Source organism: Trachurus japonicus, chromosome 15 (assembly GCF_045865225.1).
Source record: "Trachurus japonicus isolate A0001 chromosome 15, Traja_1.0".
Lineage (NCBI taxonomy): Eukaryota > Metazoa > Chordata > Actinopteri > Carangiformes > Carangidae > Trachurus > Trachurus japonicus.
This window is the reverse complement of record NC_140921.1, coordinates 31662512-31681573: the sequence shown is the minus strand read 5'-3', so window position 1 is coordinate 31681573 and position 19062 is coordinate 31662512. Positions and strand designations below refer to the sequence as shown.

Here is a 19062-nt window from a genome sequence, read left to right as displayed (position 1 = left end):
AAGTTTCTTTGATGTAGCCACCGCCTCGCAGCCAGTAACAGCGGCTGATTTCCTTCCAAGCAGAACACTGCCTTTTTGAGCAATTGCAGTCATGTTGTTATTTGACTGCGTCACTCTCGTCAGTGAGCAGACAGGACACCAGCTGCCACTGTTTGCATTCCAATAGCTCGCTGTCCAGTTAGTGAGAAAGCCTGTGCATATAGGAGGAAATGATTGGGGGGGGGGGTGGTGATGGTGCAGAGCCTTATTTCTGGACCACACTGGAACTTTTTGCAGGATTTATCCCAGGTTCCGACGCCTGAACAGCAAAGATACCTCTATGTTCTGATTTCTGTGTGTCCTGGATTTTCTCGACAGCCTTGATTTGGACTTGACCGGCCTGTCTTTTTCGGTTTAACCAACAGGGTTTTGAAACGGTTTCATATATAACCCCAAGGGTCATTGAATTTCCTCTGCTCAAACAAGAACACTCAGTTCCGAAATTAAAATATAAAACAGAGCCGTAATTGGAGCAACACGATTTTCACATGACAACAATGATATGGTTAAGTGCTTTTGGGTGGTAAAAAGAGACTGTTGGAGGAGAAGCAGAAAGCCACAACTCCTGCACTTTAGTGGGAGATGATAGAGAGAGAGGGGGGGAGGAAGGATGGGTTGTGGCAGTTGAGTCAATAATGTCCATGTCCTGCAGAAACCATTTGAAAGTCATTTTCTCTGCTATAGTTTGCTCCCACTCCTGAGGCTGTGTATCGGTTACAGCATAAATGTATGGTAGGAGTCATGAGATATGAGTATCTGACTGTTGATCAGCACCCAGTAATGTACAGCATGTCACTGAAAAGAATATATAGAGAAGAGGAGGGGAAGGGTAAAAGAGACATGAATGGAACTCATTATGACTATTCACGTTATGCCACAGATTGCTCCTTTGTAATTACTGTAAAACATGAACATAATAGAGATCACATGCCATTGATATGACATCCCATCAACTCTGTGTAATTTGGTCAATTTTAAAGGAATATCACAACATGTATACAGCATGGTACTTAAAATAGTTTTGCTCTGTTGCTATAGGTAATTTCCTCCTTAGTGACAACTATAGGGTGATGGATTTTCTCTAGCTCACCTGTGGCTCATGTTTTATTGAGGCTTACAGTTCTGCCTAATAAAGGACACAAACCAGCATGACTTAAAGGCTCCACGCAGGTTCTACTTCTGTGCCCATTTTTGGTGTAAGTTGTGAGTTAGGTGGAGTCAAGATAGCAACAACAGAGCAGCTCCCCGAGTTTCAAACCCAGAAACCTATGGCTGACAACAGCATCCAGCTTTCTTCACAGTCTTTTGTTGCCCATGCAGCTAGAGAAAAACATTGCATTTGTCCTTTACCTAACCTCTTTGCTGTTCATCATTAAAATCACTGACTGCTACCTAAAATTATCCAACTTAACATTGCAATTTTTACAAAATGTAATCTTGTAGGTAAAGGGTAAATGCACAGAAATGGGCATTGAAAGCGTCAAGCACATTTAAATCTGGAACTGGTGAAAGATTTAAATTAACAAACATATTTCACCAGATATTAAAACAAAACTCTGGTGAAGAGCAACAATAATGGAAAGTAGAGTGAAACTCTAGGTATCCCTTAAGGTAAAGCAGGAGGTGATCGGGGTGAGCGCTGATGCCCAAATGTAAATATAAGCAGCCGATCCTGAAAGCCTGAGGCTCAGATAGAAATCCCAAATTGTATTAAGGGACATTGTCTCTCACTCCCAGTATGCGTACCTAATCCTGTTTCAGCGATGTTCCATTACCTCAATTACTATCATCTCACCCAGAGGTGGACTCAGCCAAGGACACTACCAGAGAGGCACCGATGGGTGGAAAGAGAGGAGAGTGGATGGAGAGGGAGCGGTGCAGAGGAGGCAGTCCCATATGGTGCAAAGAAAGCAGGGTGGAAAAGAAAGAACAGGAAATGGGGGATAATAATGTAGAGATGCATAAGACCACTAAAACACTGGTAGGTCTGTCCGAGCGGATAGCCAAGACCTGGCATGGTTCTTTTGTTTCCCAGCTGGTGGTAGAGGGATGTAATGGTGGCAATCCAGCTAATTCACAGGACAGACTGACTGGCTGAGGAACACGCTTTCACAGGCTGCGACATTCTGAGGTGGATTCATGAATTCTAGGATGTAAATGCACTGTTAGATGTATCTGCTGTCATCTTAAATGTGCACAAATGACACTGAGAACAGATGTGACATTTGTTGTCTCTGTATGTGAACAAGTCGCAGGCATGTTCATTAGAAATCAAAACGGCATTGTCTTGATCATTTGTGCAGCCAGCACAGATGTACATACAGATGTTCATGAGTAGCCACCGCAGACATTCATGTCCTTTTGGCAAATGTGATACTTTGTTAGGAGAAGAGCTAAAGCAAAAGAGTGACTTTTTTCTATGTCCGACTCTTCTGATTGGCTGATTGTGATATAACAGATTTCAATTTTAAAAAAAAACAGAAAACAGATAAACCAACTTCTGCAAGGCTGGATGGTGTTTCCAGGTGGGCGGGGCTTGGCTGAGGGCACGGACTGACTTCACAAAGTGACAGAAATCCTGGTGGCTGGTTTTGAAAAAGGACCATGGAGGGAACATAGAATGTAGACCTGCTTTATTATCAGAAAGACATGAAAATCTACCTCATATACTGTGGGACCTTTAATCCATCAAGGCACTGACATTTCCACAATATGTTTCATTGTGACAAATCTAAGGCGCTCATTAACTGAATTCATAATTCAAGCGGAACTTTCACGGTGACCGCAGAGACAGGAAAGTTAGAAAAGAAAAGAATAAATGTTAAACACTTGGCTAAGGGACGGATGTACAGTGTGTCTACAGTAGTTTTTATTTCAGCTTCTTGGACAGCCATTAGTTTGGAGTGTGACACATCCTTTTGAGAGGGGTGGAACGAGCCACACACACTGTCTCTCTCTCTCTCTCTCTCTCTCTCTCTCTCGTACACACACACACACACACAAAGGAGTGGTGAAACATGAGTCAAGCTGCCTTACTGCCTCCCTCCTCCATCTAGCACCACCATAAGTGTCCAGGCAATGCCCTTGGCTTAATAGGACATAATGCCTGTGCTTGGCAGTGTAGCATGGCTGCTGTTGAGTGTTAGGACATTTCTGAAACTGTGTGTGTGTGTGTGTGTGTGTGTGTGTGTGTGTGGTGTTCTCCGGAGTCTCACCAGTGGCTCTATAGCTTTGACATTTACCCCAGGTAAATACCTGAATGCTATCATTCCCCACCCCTCATCTCTCCCTCACCCTCCCCTCTCCTCGCTGCCGTATCCAAATGTAATAGCTGCAGCATGTATTTGTCAACTCTCTCTAAGCTAACTAAGAGGGATTACTTTTCCTATCTCTTTTGTTCCCTTTGTCCGACTCTTATCCATCTTCATCTTCCATTCTCCATTCGGCTTTCTCACTTAATTTTTCTACCTCAGAGTAGTGGAGAGTTTGCCTAATGAAGTGGCTGATGGGAGTATATTACAGAGAGACAGAGTGGAGCGGTCGCCTACTCTAAAATCCATTAACCTTACAGTTTCAATCAGCGTGCAGACAAGTCTGAGCTGCGAGTCAAAAAGGAGCGTATTAGCTTAAGAGTTACACTATTGTGGCCAGTTCTGCTCAATATTTAGCCCACCTTTAGCTGAAAACTCAAATCCTGCTTTTTTCACCCTGCGTTATCATTGTGCTGTCACCATTTTACATTCACACACAATCTCACAAGCCTTACTTTTATCAATTGACAGTATTGTTGTGTGTGAAGCAGCTGTGGCTGAGCGGGTCCAGGCCCTGGGCATGAGCATGAGCAGCCTCAGTGGAACGTCTTACCAGTTCATGCATGTTTTTAGCACATTATTTCCTTGAATCCCGTTGAAGTTGAGAATCAAAACAGGGTGCTTCAGGAACTACTTTGTCAGCTGGATTTAAATTGAATGAAATGGGGAAAAAAATATTCAGGAATTCATAAGACAAAGAGCAGAGAAGCATTAATGAAATGAGCATTATTTCACATATTACAGTACATACATCTTTCATATAATCTTTCTACTTGGCCACAAAATCTATACTGGCGTTTAGATCAGTTTAGAATATCCAGGCTCTGAATTTGGCCGTGGTTAGTTAGTTCATTATTCCAGCTACTACTGCACAAAGGCCCTGACAGGAATCTTTCAGTCCCCTCAAACAGACATTGTACTGGCTTTCAAATGCTGGAGTAACTGCCTCAATTTCCAGCCCATCATTTTACCTCTGTACCTCTGTTGAAATACAGAAGCCTGTGAGAACGACAACGTCCATTGCAAAGGTGTGCAATTTCAGCAAAAATAGAAACATATTTGTATTGTTGTTCACCATGCTTTGATGTTACACCTTCTACACGTAGACTTTTAGGTAAACGTTCGCTTGACTTGTGTTTATGTGTTTGAGAATATAGATATCAGACATTTTATGAACTGAAAATACGACTAGTTCATCTACAGCAAAAAAAAGAAGAGCAGCTCCCTCACAAAGGCATCTGGTCAATAAGGAAACACGCTGGCTTCAAGCTGATAAATGATGGTGGATATAAAATATAGCAAAGGGCACCAAGGAGATACCACCTCCCCTGATTTAGAGTGACGCTGAAACAGTGCATCTGTATCGTCAGTGCTGTCAGTGCTCAGGACTGGAGTGCATCAACCACAGAGAGAGAGAGAGAGGGAGAGGGAGGGGGAGAGAAAAAAAAAAACATGAATAAATAATTAAAGTCTCCCCGGCCCTGATAATGCAAATGATATTCACAGGTTAGATCTGATGCAGGTGGCCACAATTAGTGGTAATTTGTGCCTATTTTAATGATCCATAATTTAGCTGGCTTTCCAAACTGCTGGTCATGTAGGATAAGTGTGTTTGTGTGTACAGTAGGAGAGATGAGGAGAGAGGGAGCGGGAGTGGGGAAAAAAAAGCAGGGAAATGAAGGAAGGGGAAGAATCTCCCACCAAGCAATGAAATGAAGAGACACACACGATCCCCGTCTACATGCGCACACTCAGACTTACACAATGAAAGACATTTGCGTGCCCCATTTATGATGACATACTATTCTTTCACACTTCAGTATCAGCTTTGTGAATAAAAATGCATCTTTTGTCAGTTCAAATTACTGTTTGTGTTTATGTACGTGGTGAACTGAAGCCCCATAGTGTCAGGAAAATTACATCTCTTTTATATAATCACACGTATACTTTTATGTACAGAGACACACACACACACACACACACACACACACACACACATATACACAAATGTTTCACTTTGCAAATTTGTTTTTCTGCATAACCTCTGTGACTCTCTCTATCTGGCTATTAGAGGTAAATTGCAGAGTGTCAATGTATAAAAGCTTCCATGCTAAACCGTGACATTATTTCAGTATCACTGCTAATTTGTCGCAGTCGTTTTGTCAGTAATTAGCAGGTGATATGTCCCAATTTTGTGTATTTTTACAACCCACATTACCTGTTTACATATTAATGGAATGTTTTTATAATTTATTGTTCACAACACGTTACAGAATAGCTTTTTACCCTAAAAAAAAAGAAAAAATCAACTGGGATAATTAACATCAATACTACGACCCCTACAATGACACCTGTTTATTTGCTTTTGCAACAATATTACAGCATGATTCAGTTCGTCATGCACTGCAACTTTTGACATTTTTTGGATGTTGATACAAATATTGTTGTTAATAACTTTGTTTCTAAGCACATTTTTAAAATGATCCTTGCATTAGGATTTATGTAATTTAGGATCTATTTGAAATCTAGTCCATGTATACCAGGATTGTGATTTTGTCGCAATCCTTTTTTTTGGTTGTGATACTTTCCTCACCCTGACCTATTCTGGTACACACACAGAAAATCAGCAAATACAGGATAACAACTGAAATTTGCCCAGACATGCGAGTATGCTAAAAAAAATTAAATACAATAGAATAAAAAGTGTAAAGCAAAAAACTCTCATATTATAATGGAAATCACATGAGGCAAGGCAAGGCATGGGATGTCATTACTTTGAAAAATATATAATTGTATACATAAATAGCTTACTGTATACATTTTTGATAAAGTATGAGAGATAACCTTTGTTAAAAAAAAAAAAAAGTTACATACAATAGATATGGGTCCATATTTGTATGAGATATATGAACCTGGATAAATAAGAGCAACGTTTCTAGCAGCAGGATCAGTGTGAGAGCTGCTGTTTGGATGTGTGTGAAACAGAGGTGATTACTGTATGCATAGTTTAGTTACATAAGTGTGTCATAAAATGTATGAGCTCCTGTTTTCAAGCATATTTTAGTTGAATTGCGTGTTTACGCATTGTGTGTGTTAATGAGTGAGTGTGTATCTCTGTTTGTCCATGTCAGATGCACACACACTGCACTGTGCTTAATAGTGTGAGGCTCTGAATGGCAGCGACGGGGCTTCGTTTGTCATCTAATCTTGTAAACGAGCCGATGGCCGTCCGTTTCGGTTCCCCCTAATGAGATTACACATGCATTCCGGGTCCCACCACAGGTCATCATCGCCGAGGCCATTCAAAGGCAATTATTGTTTTAAATGTCCCTCTCGTCGCTGTCTCAAAGTGACTCTGCATGCTTCGCTAAGGGAAGAAGAAGGGGTTATTTTTCCTCTCTGGTTGGAGCCTAAATGTTTTCACACTCCTACTGTTTTACTTCCCTCAGGCGGCCGCGGTGCTTCTGTTCTGCATATGTGAATGAGAGAATGAGTGTGTGTAGGTGCATTTGTTTGTGGGGTGATAGGCTTGGAATGAGTGTGAACGGCGCATAAGAGGATATGACTTCAGAGTGCAGTGTGCCTGAATAAACTTGCATACATTTGATTTGTATTTATTTGTTGTCAACAGATGAAAGAAATTCTGACAGAGATCTACTGATTGGGTGAAATCATCAGTCTCAACCTGTTCTCAGATATATTAGAAACTCAATTCCTGATGCATCAGATATCGTATATTTTTCATGCATTTATGCTGCTGCTACAGAAATGAGAAGCCGTAATTTGAAGGTCTAAAAGGATTCTTCTCCGCCGCCTCTCCAGAGTGTGTATGTGTGTTTGTCAGCAAGCCTCTTGTTTTGGTAGATCAGTGGGAAGCGGCAGTCCACTGGGACAGCCCTGTTTCTTTGTTCTCCTGCTGACAATGGAGGACTCACAGTCAGTCTAAAGGGAGAAATTATGTCCCAGAGCAGTCTGGGAGAAGAACAAATGCACACACACACACACACACACACACACACTACTTCTCACATGCTACTCATGTGGGGCATGACCTCAATAAGAGCTACCGTTTTATTTGCAAAGCCCTCAACACCATGTGCCGACCACTTCTAAAAGCTGTAAGAGTTAGGCCTGAGGTTCAAATAAAAGACTGGTTCAGCTGAGGTAAACACAGTTGTCCTTCATGGGTTTCATTCTGTACACAGAGCTGTTTATGTGCAATTGTGTGAACAGAAATGCAGCTTTTTGAAATCAGAAATGTTTCAGAATTGACTCTGTACACAGTCATGTATAGCATGAAGTCTATCAGACGGTGAAGGTGACTAACCCTCTCTCTCTGTCTCTTCTGACCACAGGTAAGGAGGAGCCGACCACCTACACCTGCACTACGTGTAAGCAGCCGTACGGCAGCGCCTGGTTCCTGCTGCAGCATGCTCAGAACACTCACGGCTTCCGCATCTACCTAGAGAGTGAGCACGGCAGCCCTCTCACGCCACGCATGGGCGGCCCTTCCTCCCTGGGCGGGGGCGCAGACTGCCCCTCTCAGCCCCCGCTCCACGGCCTCCATCTGCCCCCGGACGCCAGCCCCTTCAACCTCCTCCGCATCCCCGGCTCAGGCTCAGGTGGACGTGACAGCGTCGGAGTGGGGGTCGGGGTCGGGGTCGGGGTGGGCCCTCCCGGTGCCGGCGGCGGGGGCCATCATCAGCGTTTCCCTCCCACGCCGCCCCTCTTCAGCCCCCCTCCCAGGAACCACTTGGACCCCCATCACCTGAGCCCAGAGGAGCTGGCGCTGGCAGCCCACCACCCGAGTGCCTTCGACAGGGTGCTGCGCCTCAATCCTCCTCTGCCCCTGGACCCCCCTCCCACAATGGACTTCTCACGGCGGTTACGGGAGCTGGCGGGCAACACCTCAGGGTCCACTCCCCCGCTCTCCCCCAGCCGGCCCAGCCCCATGCAGCGCCTGCTCCAGCCATTCCAGACAGGAGGAGGAAGCGGAGGAGCAGGAGGCGCAGGAGGCAGCAAACCTCCGTATCTTGCCACCCCACCCCCCCTTTCTGGCCCCATGCAGTCACCGGTCGGCTCTCAGACCACTCCTACTACCCCTCTTCCCTCAGCGGGGGCACCGCCCTCCTCCACCACACCATTGAAATCAAAGTGTTGTGAGTTTTGTGGCAAGGCCTTCAAGTTTCAGAGTAATCTAATAGTGCACCGGCGCAGTCACACAGGCGAAAAGCCGTACAAATGTCACCTGTGTGATCACGCTTGTACGCAGGCGAGCAAACTGAAGCGCCACATGAAGACGCACATGCACAAATCCTCTTCTCCGAACACAGGCAAGTCAGAGGACGGGCTGTCCACAGCCTCGTCCCCAGAGCCCGGCACCAGCGAGCACCTGGGCAGCGCCAGCAACGCCCTCAAGTCGGTGGTGGCGAAGCTGAAGAGCGAGAACAACCGCATGCTGCGCGAAAACGGTGAGGAGGAGGAGGAGGAAGAGGAGGAGGAGGAGGAGGAAGAGGAGGAGGAAGAGGAAGAGGAGGAGGAGGAGGAGGAAGGAGAGGAGGAAGAAGAGCGAAATGCAGACAGGGCGGCCAGAAGGACCAACAACAGTTATCACTTTGGTCTCAACCTGGAAACGCCGCGTCCGCACGAAAACAACGGCGGCATCGGCAGCCGGCTGGGGGGTCTGCCCGACGAGGGCCCCCTCCCTCGCTCGCTGCCCGAGGTGATGCAGGGCATGGGCCTGGCCGCCAGCATGCAGCACTTCAGCGAAGCCCTAAGCGCGCACAAACGGAACGCCATGGCCCAGGAGAACCACCTGCACCACCACCTCAACCGAGACCACCACCACAGTCGCGAGATGTGTGACGGGGACTCGGTGTTGGAGACGGATCGTGTGGAGGAGGGCTCCGTCTCCACAGTGAACGGCCGGGGAGCATCCCCTAATGAAAACGCCTCCGTCGGCCTCTCTAAGAAACTGCTACTGGGAAGCCCCAGTCCGCTCAGCCCTTTCTCCAAACGCATCAAACTGGAAAAGGAATTTGACCTGCCCACTCCCACAATCCCCAACACGGAGAACGTCTACTCCCAGTGGCTGGCCGGCTACGCAGCCTCCCGACAACTCAAGGATCCTTTTCTGAACTTTGGGGATTCCAGACAATCGCCGTTCGCGTCTTCGTCAGAGCACTCGTCAGAGAACGGCAGTCTGCGTTTCTCGACGCCTCCGGGGGAACTGGATGGAGGGATGTCAGGCCGCAGCGGTACGGGCAGCGGGGGCAGCACCCCACACCTCGGTGGTCCCTTGCGGCCCAACTCCAAGGACGGCCGCAGGAGCGACACTTGTGAGTACTGCGGCAAGGTGTTCAAGAACTGCAGTAACCTGACAGTGCATCGGCGCAGCCACACGGGGGAGAGACCGTACAAATGTGAGCTGTGCAATTACGCTTGTGCCCAGAGTTCCAAACTTACGCGCCATATGAAGACCCACGGTCAGGTGGGCAAAGACGTGTACAAGTGTGAAATTTGTCAGATGCCCTTCAGTGTCTACAGCACCTTGGAGAAACACATGAAAAAATGGCACAGTGACCGTCCGTGTAGTACCGAAATAAAGTCAGAGTAGAAGGCCGAACTCTGGGACCTTTCCCCCCACAGCTATGTCCGCCATTAGTCCCCTGTTTATTCCCAGCTCCTTGTAGATTTGCCCCAACCCCAACACTCCACTTTCGCCAGTCTGGTGGAAGCTTAAGACCATGTGCTCTGCACCAGCACACCCCGTTTCCATTACCCATTGAATGCATGATCTGTATCGGGGCAATACTCTTGCATTGACGCAAAACTTCGAGCCTTTCTCTTGTGCAATAATTTACATGTTGTGTACAATTTTTCTTTTTTGAGTTTTTCCTTTTCCATTTTTAAGAATTAGTCAGCATGCATAGTATGTTTTTGCTAATCAAAAAAAAGAAAAAAGAAAAGATCTTGTCCCTGGTTGGTTAATTGTTGAGTAAATGTGTTGCTGTTTTTCCTCTTGTTCTGTTTTTCTTTTTATTCTTCAAAAAGAGAAAAGACAAGAAAGATACATCCATGCTGCATACATTCTGTTACACATATCATGTACAGTTTTGTTTTGTAACATGGAAAGTGAACAGTCTTTACGCTCTCCTTTACAACCCTGGTAATAAATGCACTTATCCTGATCTTTCTAAAAGACACCAAGTTCACACAGGGTTTTAAAAAAAAAAGAAAAAAGAAATCACGCATTAGCTTGATGACTAAACTGTAAGTAATGACAGCCTTCAAATTTCTTTCAAAAAGACAAGGGTGTGCTAGAAATTCAATTTGTACTATCATTTGGTTGAAAAAGAAAGAGTGCCTTTGATATCTCAACACTGCATTGGCCATAATCTTATCTGGTATAAGTTTGGGGTCACACTAGATCAAGCTAAAAGGTTGAAGCCACCCAGGAAAGGTCCTTGCATCAAGCACCTGACTGTTCAACGGACTGTGACGAAGATCAGAGAGTTCTCGTTAATCATCATTTAGCTACCTATTACATGTTCAATAGGCTATCTTTTAAATATGTGGATTTCATGGAAAGCATGGTACAAGCAGTATTGTGTATATCTGAATTATTTGTAGTTTTGTTTTTCGGTAAGGAGGTACTTTTGAGATAAAGGTAATCTGTAATGTACAATCCTGTTCTTGAGGGATACGGCGCATTTGCTGAGAAGTATCATGCATCCGCGTTAGCACAAACCTACGACGCTGCTCCGATACGTCAGTGTGTGGAACAATGCATACAGTAATATATGAGCTCAGAGTGAGGCTAACACAGAAAGCTACACGGAACTGGAAGCTATGTGCATATTACAGGGATCAGAGGCAATCGCTTTCACTCTTTCACTTACATTTCTAGAAAGAATTGCAAAAAAAAAAGAAATATATCTGTACTCCAGGGCTCTTGAAAGGAAAGAAAATTTTAATCAGTATGCATAGGCTAATGCAGGGCACATTTTTTGTTTGCTGTTGCTTTCTAACCCAAAAAGGAGAGTTTTTTTCTCTGTTGAGTTTTATTCAAGCTTGTCACTCAAGCAAGTTCAGATATCTCTCTTTCACTGTCCCACACTGATGCAATGTTGGTACATGGGTTAGGTCTAAAAGCTAGATTGTCATTTATAGGACATGAAGTGCACTGTTTTCAATTTTCCCAGTTTACAAGTTTATGCTGAAGGGGAAATACAAAAAAAAAGAAATGTTGAAATGCTGTCAGATAAAGAGGGTCCCATTGTTAAAAAGCAGTAAAAAATGAGACGCACGCAACTCCAGCCTCATGACCCCTGACCTCTGTACCCTTGCCGTTTCACCTTTGACCATTTTGTCAATTTGTTACCCCTAGAAACCCCAGCGCTTGACCTGGGGCTGGAAATTCACCCGGTCAACAAGGTCTGTAAATGAAAGAGTTTCATATGAGTTATGTAAGTAGCCAGTGTTGATACCGGTTGTCGCTCCCATTGGCCACAGCGCAAACCTAATCCACAGACCTTGACAACCAGATTCCAAAACACAAATCTTGTTGCTTACGCTGCGATAATTTTTCTTTTCTTTTTTAAAGAAAACCTTTTAATTCTAGATATGAAAACAAACATTTTTGGAAATAACACTTCACTATTGTTTAGGGAAAACTGTATTTAAGTTTTGTTGTCGTTTCTCTTTTCCTCAGCGTCTTGGTGGTGTTCAAGACTCCGATCACAGTATATATGAAATGATTAAAAAAAAGACGAAAAAAACAAACAAACGGAAAAAAAAATTATGTGATGGTTTTGTATTTTATTTTGCCTTGGCTCTTCACAGCTCTTCAGGTTGAAATACAATTTGCATTGGGGAAAGGATTAAGATTATATATGAATATATAATAAAGAACTTAAAATATAGGAAAATGCACATTCATGTCGATTCCTATGCTTAAACACATTTATGGTCTACTTTTTCTGTATTTCTAGAACTGTATTTGAATTCAATGTTCACTTAGAATAGGCACTATAGTATTTATATTGAGGCTCGTATTTTTAACTGTTGCTTGTGCTCTCTAAAGGTATTTACCATACCTTTTTTTGGTAGTGGAAAAAAAAAATCCCAGGCTGCCACAGTATATTTTTTTAATTTGGCAGGATAATATAGTGCGAATTATTTGTATGTTTAAAGAAATAAAAGGAAAAAAAAAAAAACATAAAAAAGCAGCTAAAAGTATGTGGCATTGGGAGGTGTTGCGGGCCATCAGATGGCTGCCGCTCTGTTTCCTGTCCACAGAGGTGGTTGTACATATCTTCTTTGGTTTTTGGTTTCGGACCTCCCCCCCCTCCTGCCCCCTCCCCACACTCTGCCCCACCCTCATCCCAAGCCCCCCCCCCACCTGCTGCCATTCTTGTATGCAGTAATGCAAGCTGACGTCAGCCTGTTCTGTTGTGTGCTTCTGTCTCCCTCACCCCTCCCACCTGACTACATTCCAACATCAAGAAGAGAGGAAGAAGAAACAAACAAAAACAACAACAACAACAAAAAAAACTTCATATGCAGTACATGGATTACGGAAAAGCGTCAAAATAAATACATTTAAAAAATAAATTAAATGTTTTGCAGTTTTTTTTTCATTGCCAAATACTAAATGGTGCTTTATATTTAGATTGGGTATACTTTCATATGCAAAGCATATTTAAAAATGACCTGGGGGACGTGGAGAAGCCTGCTTGAGTTGAGACTTTTTTGTAAATGGCAATGCGGAATATTTTGTTATCAGCCTTTTCTATTCCTGTTCCGAGAGCTGTTTGTTGTAACTTGAACTTGAACTTTATCTTTTACTATGGGAGTTACTATTTATTATTACCTACATGCTCTGTTCAAAACAGAGACATGGGATGGATCCTTATTTTTTTGGTTTCTTTTTATTTTATTTTTTATTTTTGGCTATAATATAATTTTTTTTGTTTGTTTGTTTGTTTTTGTTTTTTTTTCTTTTGTAATGATGGCCGATGGTCATTTGATAATCTAGGTCTTTTAATTTCTGATGTACTTGTTTGGGGTCTCTGTTCAGTTGTACTGGGAAAACCACTGTCTGTGTTTTCTGGCAGATGTCTGCATAATCCTGTTCACACACCCATTTTGTCCCTTTATCGAAAAACAATTAATAAAAAAAAATGAAAGTATAACAGCACTTGTCGCTTATCTCCACTGTGTGCGTTATCTCAAGTGTGTGTGCCTGACTGTGTGTGTGTGTGTGTGTGTGTGTGTGTGTGTGTGTGTGTGTGTGTGTGTAATTACACCCTACCCTATCCCCTTGGTATCATTTACCTGTACACTGTCAAGTGCCTTGTCTCTTATTATGTTTTCTATTAACATTATTAATATTATCACTTTTTATGAAAGTGTTTAATTCTCATATTTCACTTCAAATAGAAGTGTTGTCACAAGTCAATATTTAAATACAGAGTTCAGAGTGTGAAGTTCCTCCCTCTCTCCTAAGTGTGTGTGTCATGTGTGTTATGTGTTGACCTGTGTGGAACGTTTTCTTAACATACTTTCTCTAATGAGGCCACACTCTGTTCCTCGAACCCAGTGAACCCAACGCTCCAACCCTCCAACCCTCCAACCCAACCTCGCCCTCGCCTTTGGCCTTGTACTATATGTACTTTATGACTTTCTGTGTGTGTGTGTGTGTGTGTGTGTCTTGCCCAGGAGGCGTGGGAGTGCTGAGCAGGTGCATATGTGAGTCCATGAAAACTTCAAAAACTCCCTGAAGCACCTGTCTGCAGTGTCACTCTACCTGTTGGCCGGGGCAGCTGGTTTTAACACATGCCTGTGTGTGTGTGTGTGTGTGTGTTCGTGTGTTCGTGCATCACACCCATTTTCTCTTGGTTTGCATGCTATCTGCAGAACACGTGTGTAATACGTATGTCCCTCCTCAAAGTACAGTGCAGTATCTGTTGCTGATAACTGTTCCCTATGTGACTTTCACCCTCAGCCACAGACACACACACACACACACACACACACACACACACACACACACACACACACACACACACACACACACACACACAAGCACACACACATATACACTCTCTCCCAGAATGTACTTAAGTAAATATCATTATATCCTTCTGTTTGCTCAGTAGTCACAAAGCCTCATAAAGCTGTCAGGATCAATCAGCACTCTGTGCTCCAACCACCGCGCCTCTGCTCAGCTCTCTCACACACACACACACACACACACACACACACACACACACACACACACACACACACACACACACACACACACACACACACACACACACACACACACACTTAATTCTCCTCAGAGAGCATCAATGGACCTGCTATAGGTCCAGTGTTAAAGATTCATTCATGTGGATGTTGATCATGAGACTAGACTAGATACTCAGTTATTTCACTGACACTTAATTCAATCATTTTACTGTCCAGGTTTGTGTCTTTGAAGTGACCGGAGAGAGTGTGGATGACTTGAAGCAAATGGCAGGAGATTTAAAAAAAATAAAAATAGAATCAGTATCAGAAAATACTTAAAGGATCAGGATGATAAAACTGTGAGGGCCTTTGAGTCCCTCCTTTGCTTCCCTGGGCCTGAGGTCTTATTTGCTAATCCATCCACCCAGAGACAGCACCTGAAAGCAGCACCAAGATCCAAACAGACAAAATGCAGGTGCAACATGAGTTTAAATTCATGCATTTCATGTAAAAAAAAAAGAAGAACAAAACAATAAAAAAACAGCACATACAGTTTTATTACTGCGGCCATCTTAAAGGGGAACTATGCAAGTCTGATCGCTTTTCCACTGTTATGGTAACCCTCCTCCTCCATGTGCATTTGTTTTTCAAGGAAGCAGCAAGAAAGCAATCCATGGAGCGGTGGGTAACGTTATACTGTAATGACTCAAATACACAGTTAGACAACCCCCCTTTTTCAGACCTGTGTTTGGAAAAAAAATACTTTTTTAAGACAAAATCAAATGTTATCGGTGAAATAATTAGTAGATTGCAGCACTCACTGATCTGTACTGAGACTGTTGTTATTCTGACACGAGTTAAATGGAAAACCACGCTGTGGTCCGTAATCGCGGTGCAGAAGAGTGAGTTTGTAGCTGACGAGGCCATCTACACTGAGCAGGAACTATGAAGAACTCAACTGTGATGGAAAAGCACCTAAACCGAATCGAGTTGAGCCGAGCTGTAACTGTGTAGTGGAGAAGCAGCAACGCACACGTTATGCGCACACAGTCGTGATCGTCCTCTCAGATGCGGCTGCGTCCAGGTCAGACGCTGTTTGGTGTCACTTGCCGATTTGCATATAAATATCTAGACCCTGAATGTAAGACAACCTGTCTTTTTCAGACTTTTTTCAATGGGAAAAATACCGTCTTACATTCGGGTCAATACGGTATATCATAAACACTTTACGACATGTATATTTGTGTAGTCTTATCTGTCATAAACAAGCGATTACGGGTTATGGGGCCGGTTTGTGTCGCTGTGCTTTTTTGCCAAGACAAGAGGTGGGACACCGGGTTGGAGCCTCTGATATTGCAATGATGGTTTTCAGCCAAGAGATGCTAGGTGGAAGGCAGAGAGCCCATCACAGTTACTCCAAAGCTGTTTACTCTATAAGGTAAAAATGTAGCATAGTTAAAGGGATAGTATCATTTTTTTAATGTGGGGTTGTATGATCTACAAATAGCCCCTAAGTACTTTAATTGCAGTAGAAGACTCTCTGCCCTCCTCCTGTTAGCAACGCCAGCCCATAATAGCCCTGCCCAGAGATTTACAACATACAGTGTTGTGAACAGACCCAAAGAAACGGCCTATTTTCGCGGCCTAAATAGAGATTTTACCTGAAAAAAATACACAGTTCCATTGTTCGCTATAATAGAATTTTTTCCAGCCCCTCAAAGTGCAGGAAAAACGCTGTTTTTATTTGGACCTAACCAGCTCACGTATCCCTCCGCCCAGGGTTAGCGCCCGCCGATCAGCAGTTGGTTAGGTCCAAATAAAAACTGTGTTTTTCCTGCACTTTGAGGGGCTGGAAAAAATTATATTATAGCGAACAATGGAACTGTGTATTTTTTTTTCAGGTAAAACCTCTTTTAGGCTGCAAAAATAGGCCGTTTCTTTTGGTCTGTTCACAACACTGTATGTTGTAAATCTCTGGGCAGGGCTATGGGCTGGCGTTGCTAACAGGAGGAGTGCAGAGAGTCTTCTACTGCAATTAAAGTACTTAGGGGCTATTTGTAGATCATACAACCCCACTTTAAAAAAAATTATACTATCCCTTTAAGCTAAATATCCTGCATAGTTCCTCTTTAATGTAGCTGTCCACACTGCTGCGCTGTGAGAAGTAATCGTGATGCCTTCCCTGTCGTCACTTCAAGGTAGGAAAAGAAACCTACAGTACAATCAACAGTTTATACATATCTAACTGAACTTTGTGACACAGAGCTGTGAAGGGGAACAGGGTGGAGTCACTCTTTCTTCTGCTGATGTTCATGTGCCCTTGACCAGATGGGCGAACCCCGACTGCTGCAGAGGAGGACAGTGGTTTACTGGGCAACTTGCCGTTGCACTGATTGAATGTAAAGCAGGTTGATTGTGAAAAAAGAGCACAGGACTCTGTCAGCCTCTCCTAATAAAGAGTAAAGGATAGAAAAGGTCACCAGGAACAGGCATAATGTGACTTGAGCCCCCACCATGGTACATGACGCTGCGTGGGGCAGCGACCTTGTGCAGATTCAGGTGTGTTGGACATGGGAGCATGGGAGTAAGACTTTATTTCCCACCTCAGGACCCACAAGTGGCAGCAGTTTCCTTTTTTTTACTCCATGTTAAACAATGCGAGTGGCCACCGGCAGCACTGCCCGGGCAAATAAAACAAATCAGCACCATATTTTTTCACTTCCTCTCTCTCTCTCTGTGTCTCTCTGCCCTCTCCCTCTCTCGCTCTCTCCCTCTCTTTCTATGATAAATTCATTGTGTTATAAACCCATGAAGCATTCAGGCCTTTCTGCTTTACTGGGGGCTCTCCTGTGTTGGTTTATGTGAAAAGCATAATGCATTTGTCACCGTTATAAAATCTATACAACCATGACCTGCAGTCCCCCATAAACTCCCATGGATTTGTCTTTGGCCTGCAGGGTTTTAACAATAAGAGATTCTCCAAAGACTTTAGAAAGCATGTTTCCACACTGCTTTTGTCACTGTATGGCCTTGGCACAACACTGTTCCAATGGAATCTAGATAAAGGAAAAGAATGCATGTGTGTGTGCGCGAGGGTTTGTGTTTTGTCTGCCTTTCTTCTTACCGAGCGTATTTTGGTGTCTGTGTACATATTGTGGCAACGCTAAAGAAGCGCATTTTGTCTAGGGCAGAGGAGTCATTGCTTCTATATATATTGAATGGTTTATTACACGCTGACCACGGTGGTCTATAGGCTGCAAAGTAAATGCCTCTTACTGTAATGGACAATTATTGAACTTTACTTAACGCATACGGTGTAATGGCCACAGTGCCCGTCTTGGATGTAAGAAATTGCAGTCAGAGCCAGTAAAGGAATAATGCATGGACATGACCACAATGCACTTAACCTCTGTGTAGGAGTCACAATTACAGTTTAAGACGCTGACTTAAGAACAGCAGAATGAAACTCTGCGTAATAACTTAAGGTGAGAACAAACTGTATCTCTGACCTGGTATCAATTCATGATGGGTGACACCATTTAACTTGAATAGGTTTTATGTGTTGCACTACTAAAGGATGAAAACACTGGTAAAGATATGAATAAACACACACAAAAGAAAAACAGCCACAACATTCTGCTAAACTTTTTGGAAGCATTCCCTCAAGGATACATCTGAAGTCTCAATTCCCCCCCCCCCCCCATTTTTGTTGTACTCTTTTTGTATATTTGTCGAGTACAATAACCTTGTCACAGTAATTGCTGAGATTTAGTAACATGGTCACACTGCTACAATGAAATGTGGTGAGACAGGAAACACAAGCAGCCAGATTTAGACAGGTTGTAAACAATTCATAGATAGCATGAGGTTAGATACATCAAAACACTGCAAGGAGCATTGTAACATCTTCAAAACAAGAAGAAGTGAATCTCTATGAAGTTATTACAGCCTCAGTCATTTGATCTTTTTGCTGCATCAGTCACCAGGCCAAGAAAAATAAAGTGTCATAATATAATATTGTATGTCATCGGACAACGTTGTGCCTTGACAGATGATGTCGGCAAGAGGTTTGTCCATGGCGGTTCTGTGTATCTGCTGAGGCTGATTTCAATGCTGTCTGATTGGCTGATTAAAGCAGATTAAAGGAAAACACTCCAGAGAAGCCAAATCCTGTATATGGTGGGCAGGGCTAAAGAAGTCCTGACAGCTCATTTTAAAACTCAGTTTATGAGTGTATTTCTCTGTGGACTGAGGTTTGGATACTTCCACAGTATACAGTAGAAACTACTTTCTAATCAAAAAGACATATCTATACAAAATTGCCCTCGGAGGCCACGGGGTAAGAGTTTGATCCTTAGCAGGAAAACTAGATAACAACATACCGGTAGTAAGAATACGTCATAGAGAGATTCGACTGAATGTCAAATTCCGACACCGTTTGTCAGGAGTTGACTTACAAACAAAAGCAGGCCACAGG

General features: G+C 43.5%; 1 protein-coding gene across 2 annotated transcripts in view; it reads left to right on the top strand.

Annotated features, from left to right (window-relative positions):
* bcl11aa (BCL11 transcription factor A a) overlaps positions 1–11596 on the top strand; it is a 50402-nt gene extending 38806 nt beyond the window's left edge. For both annotated transcript variants that reach the window (XM_085800965.1, XM_085800964.1), the window contains exon 3: positions 7706–11596. In XM_085800965.1, the coding sequence (XP_085657091.1) occupies positions 7706–9966 (2261 nt within the window). In that variant the 3' untranslated portion in view covers positions 9967–11596. The remainder of the gene's footprint in view (positions 1–7705) is intronic.
* Positions 11597–19062: the final 7466 nt, after the last annotated feature.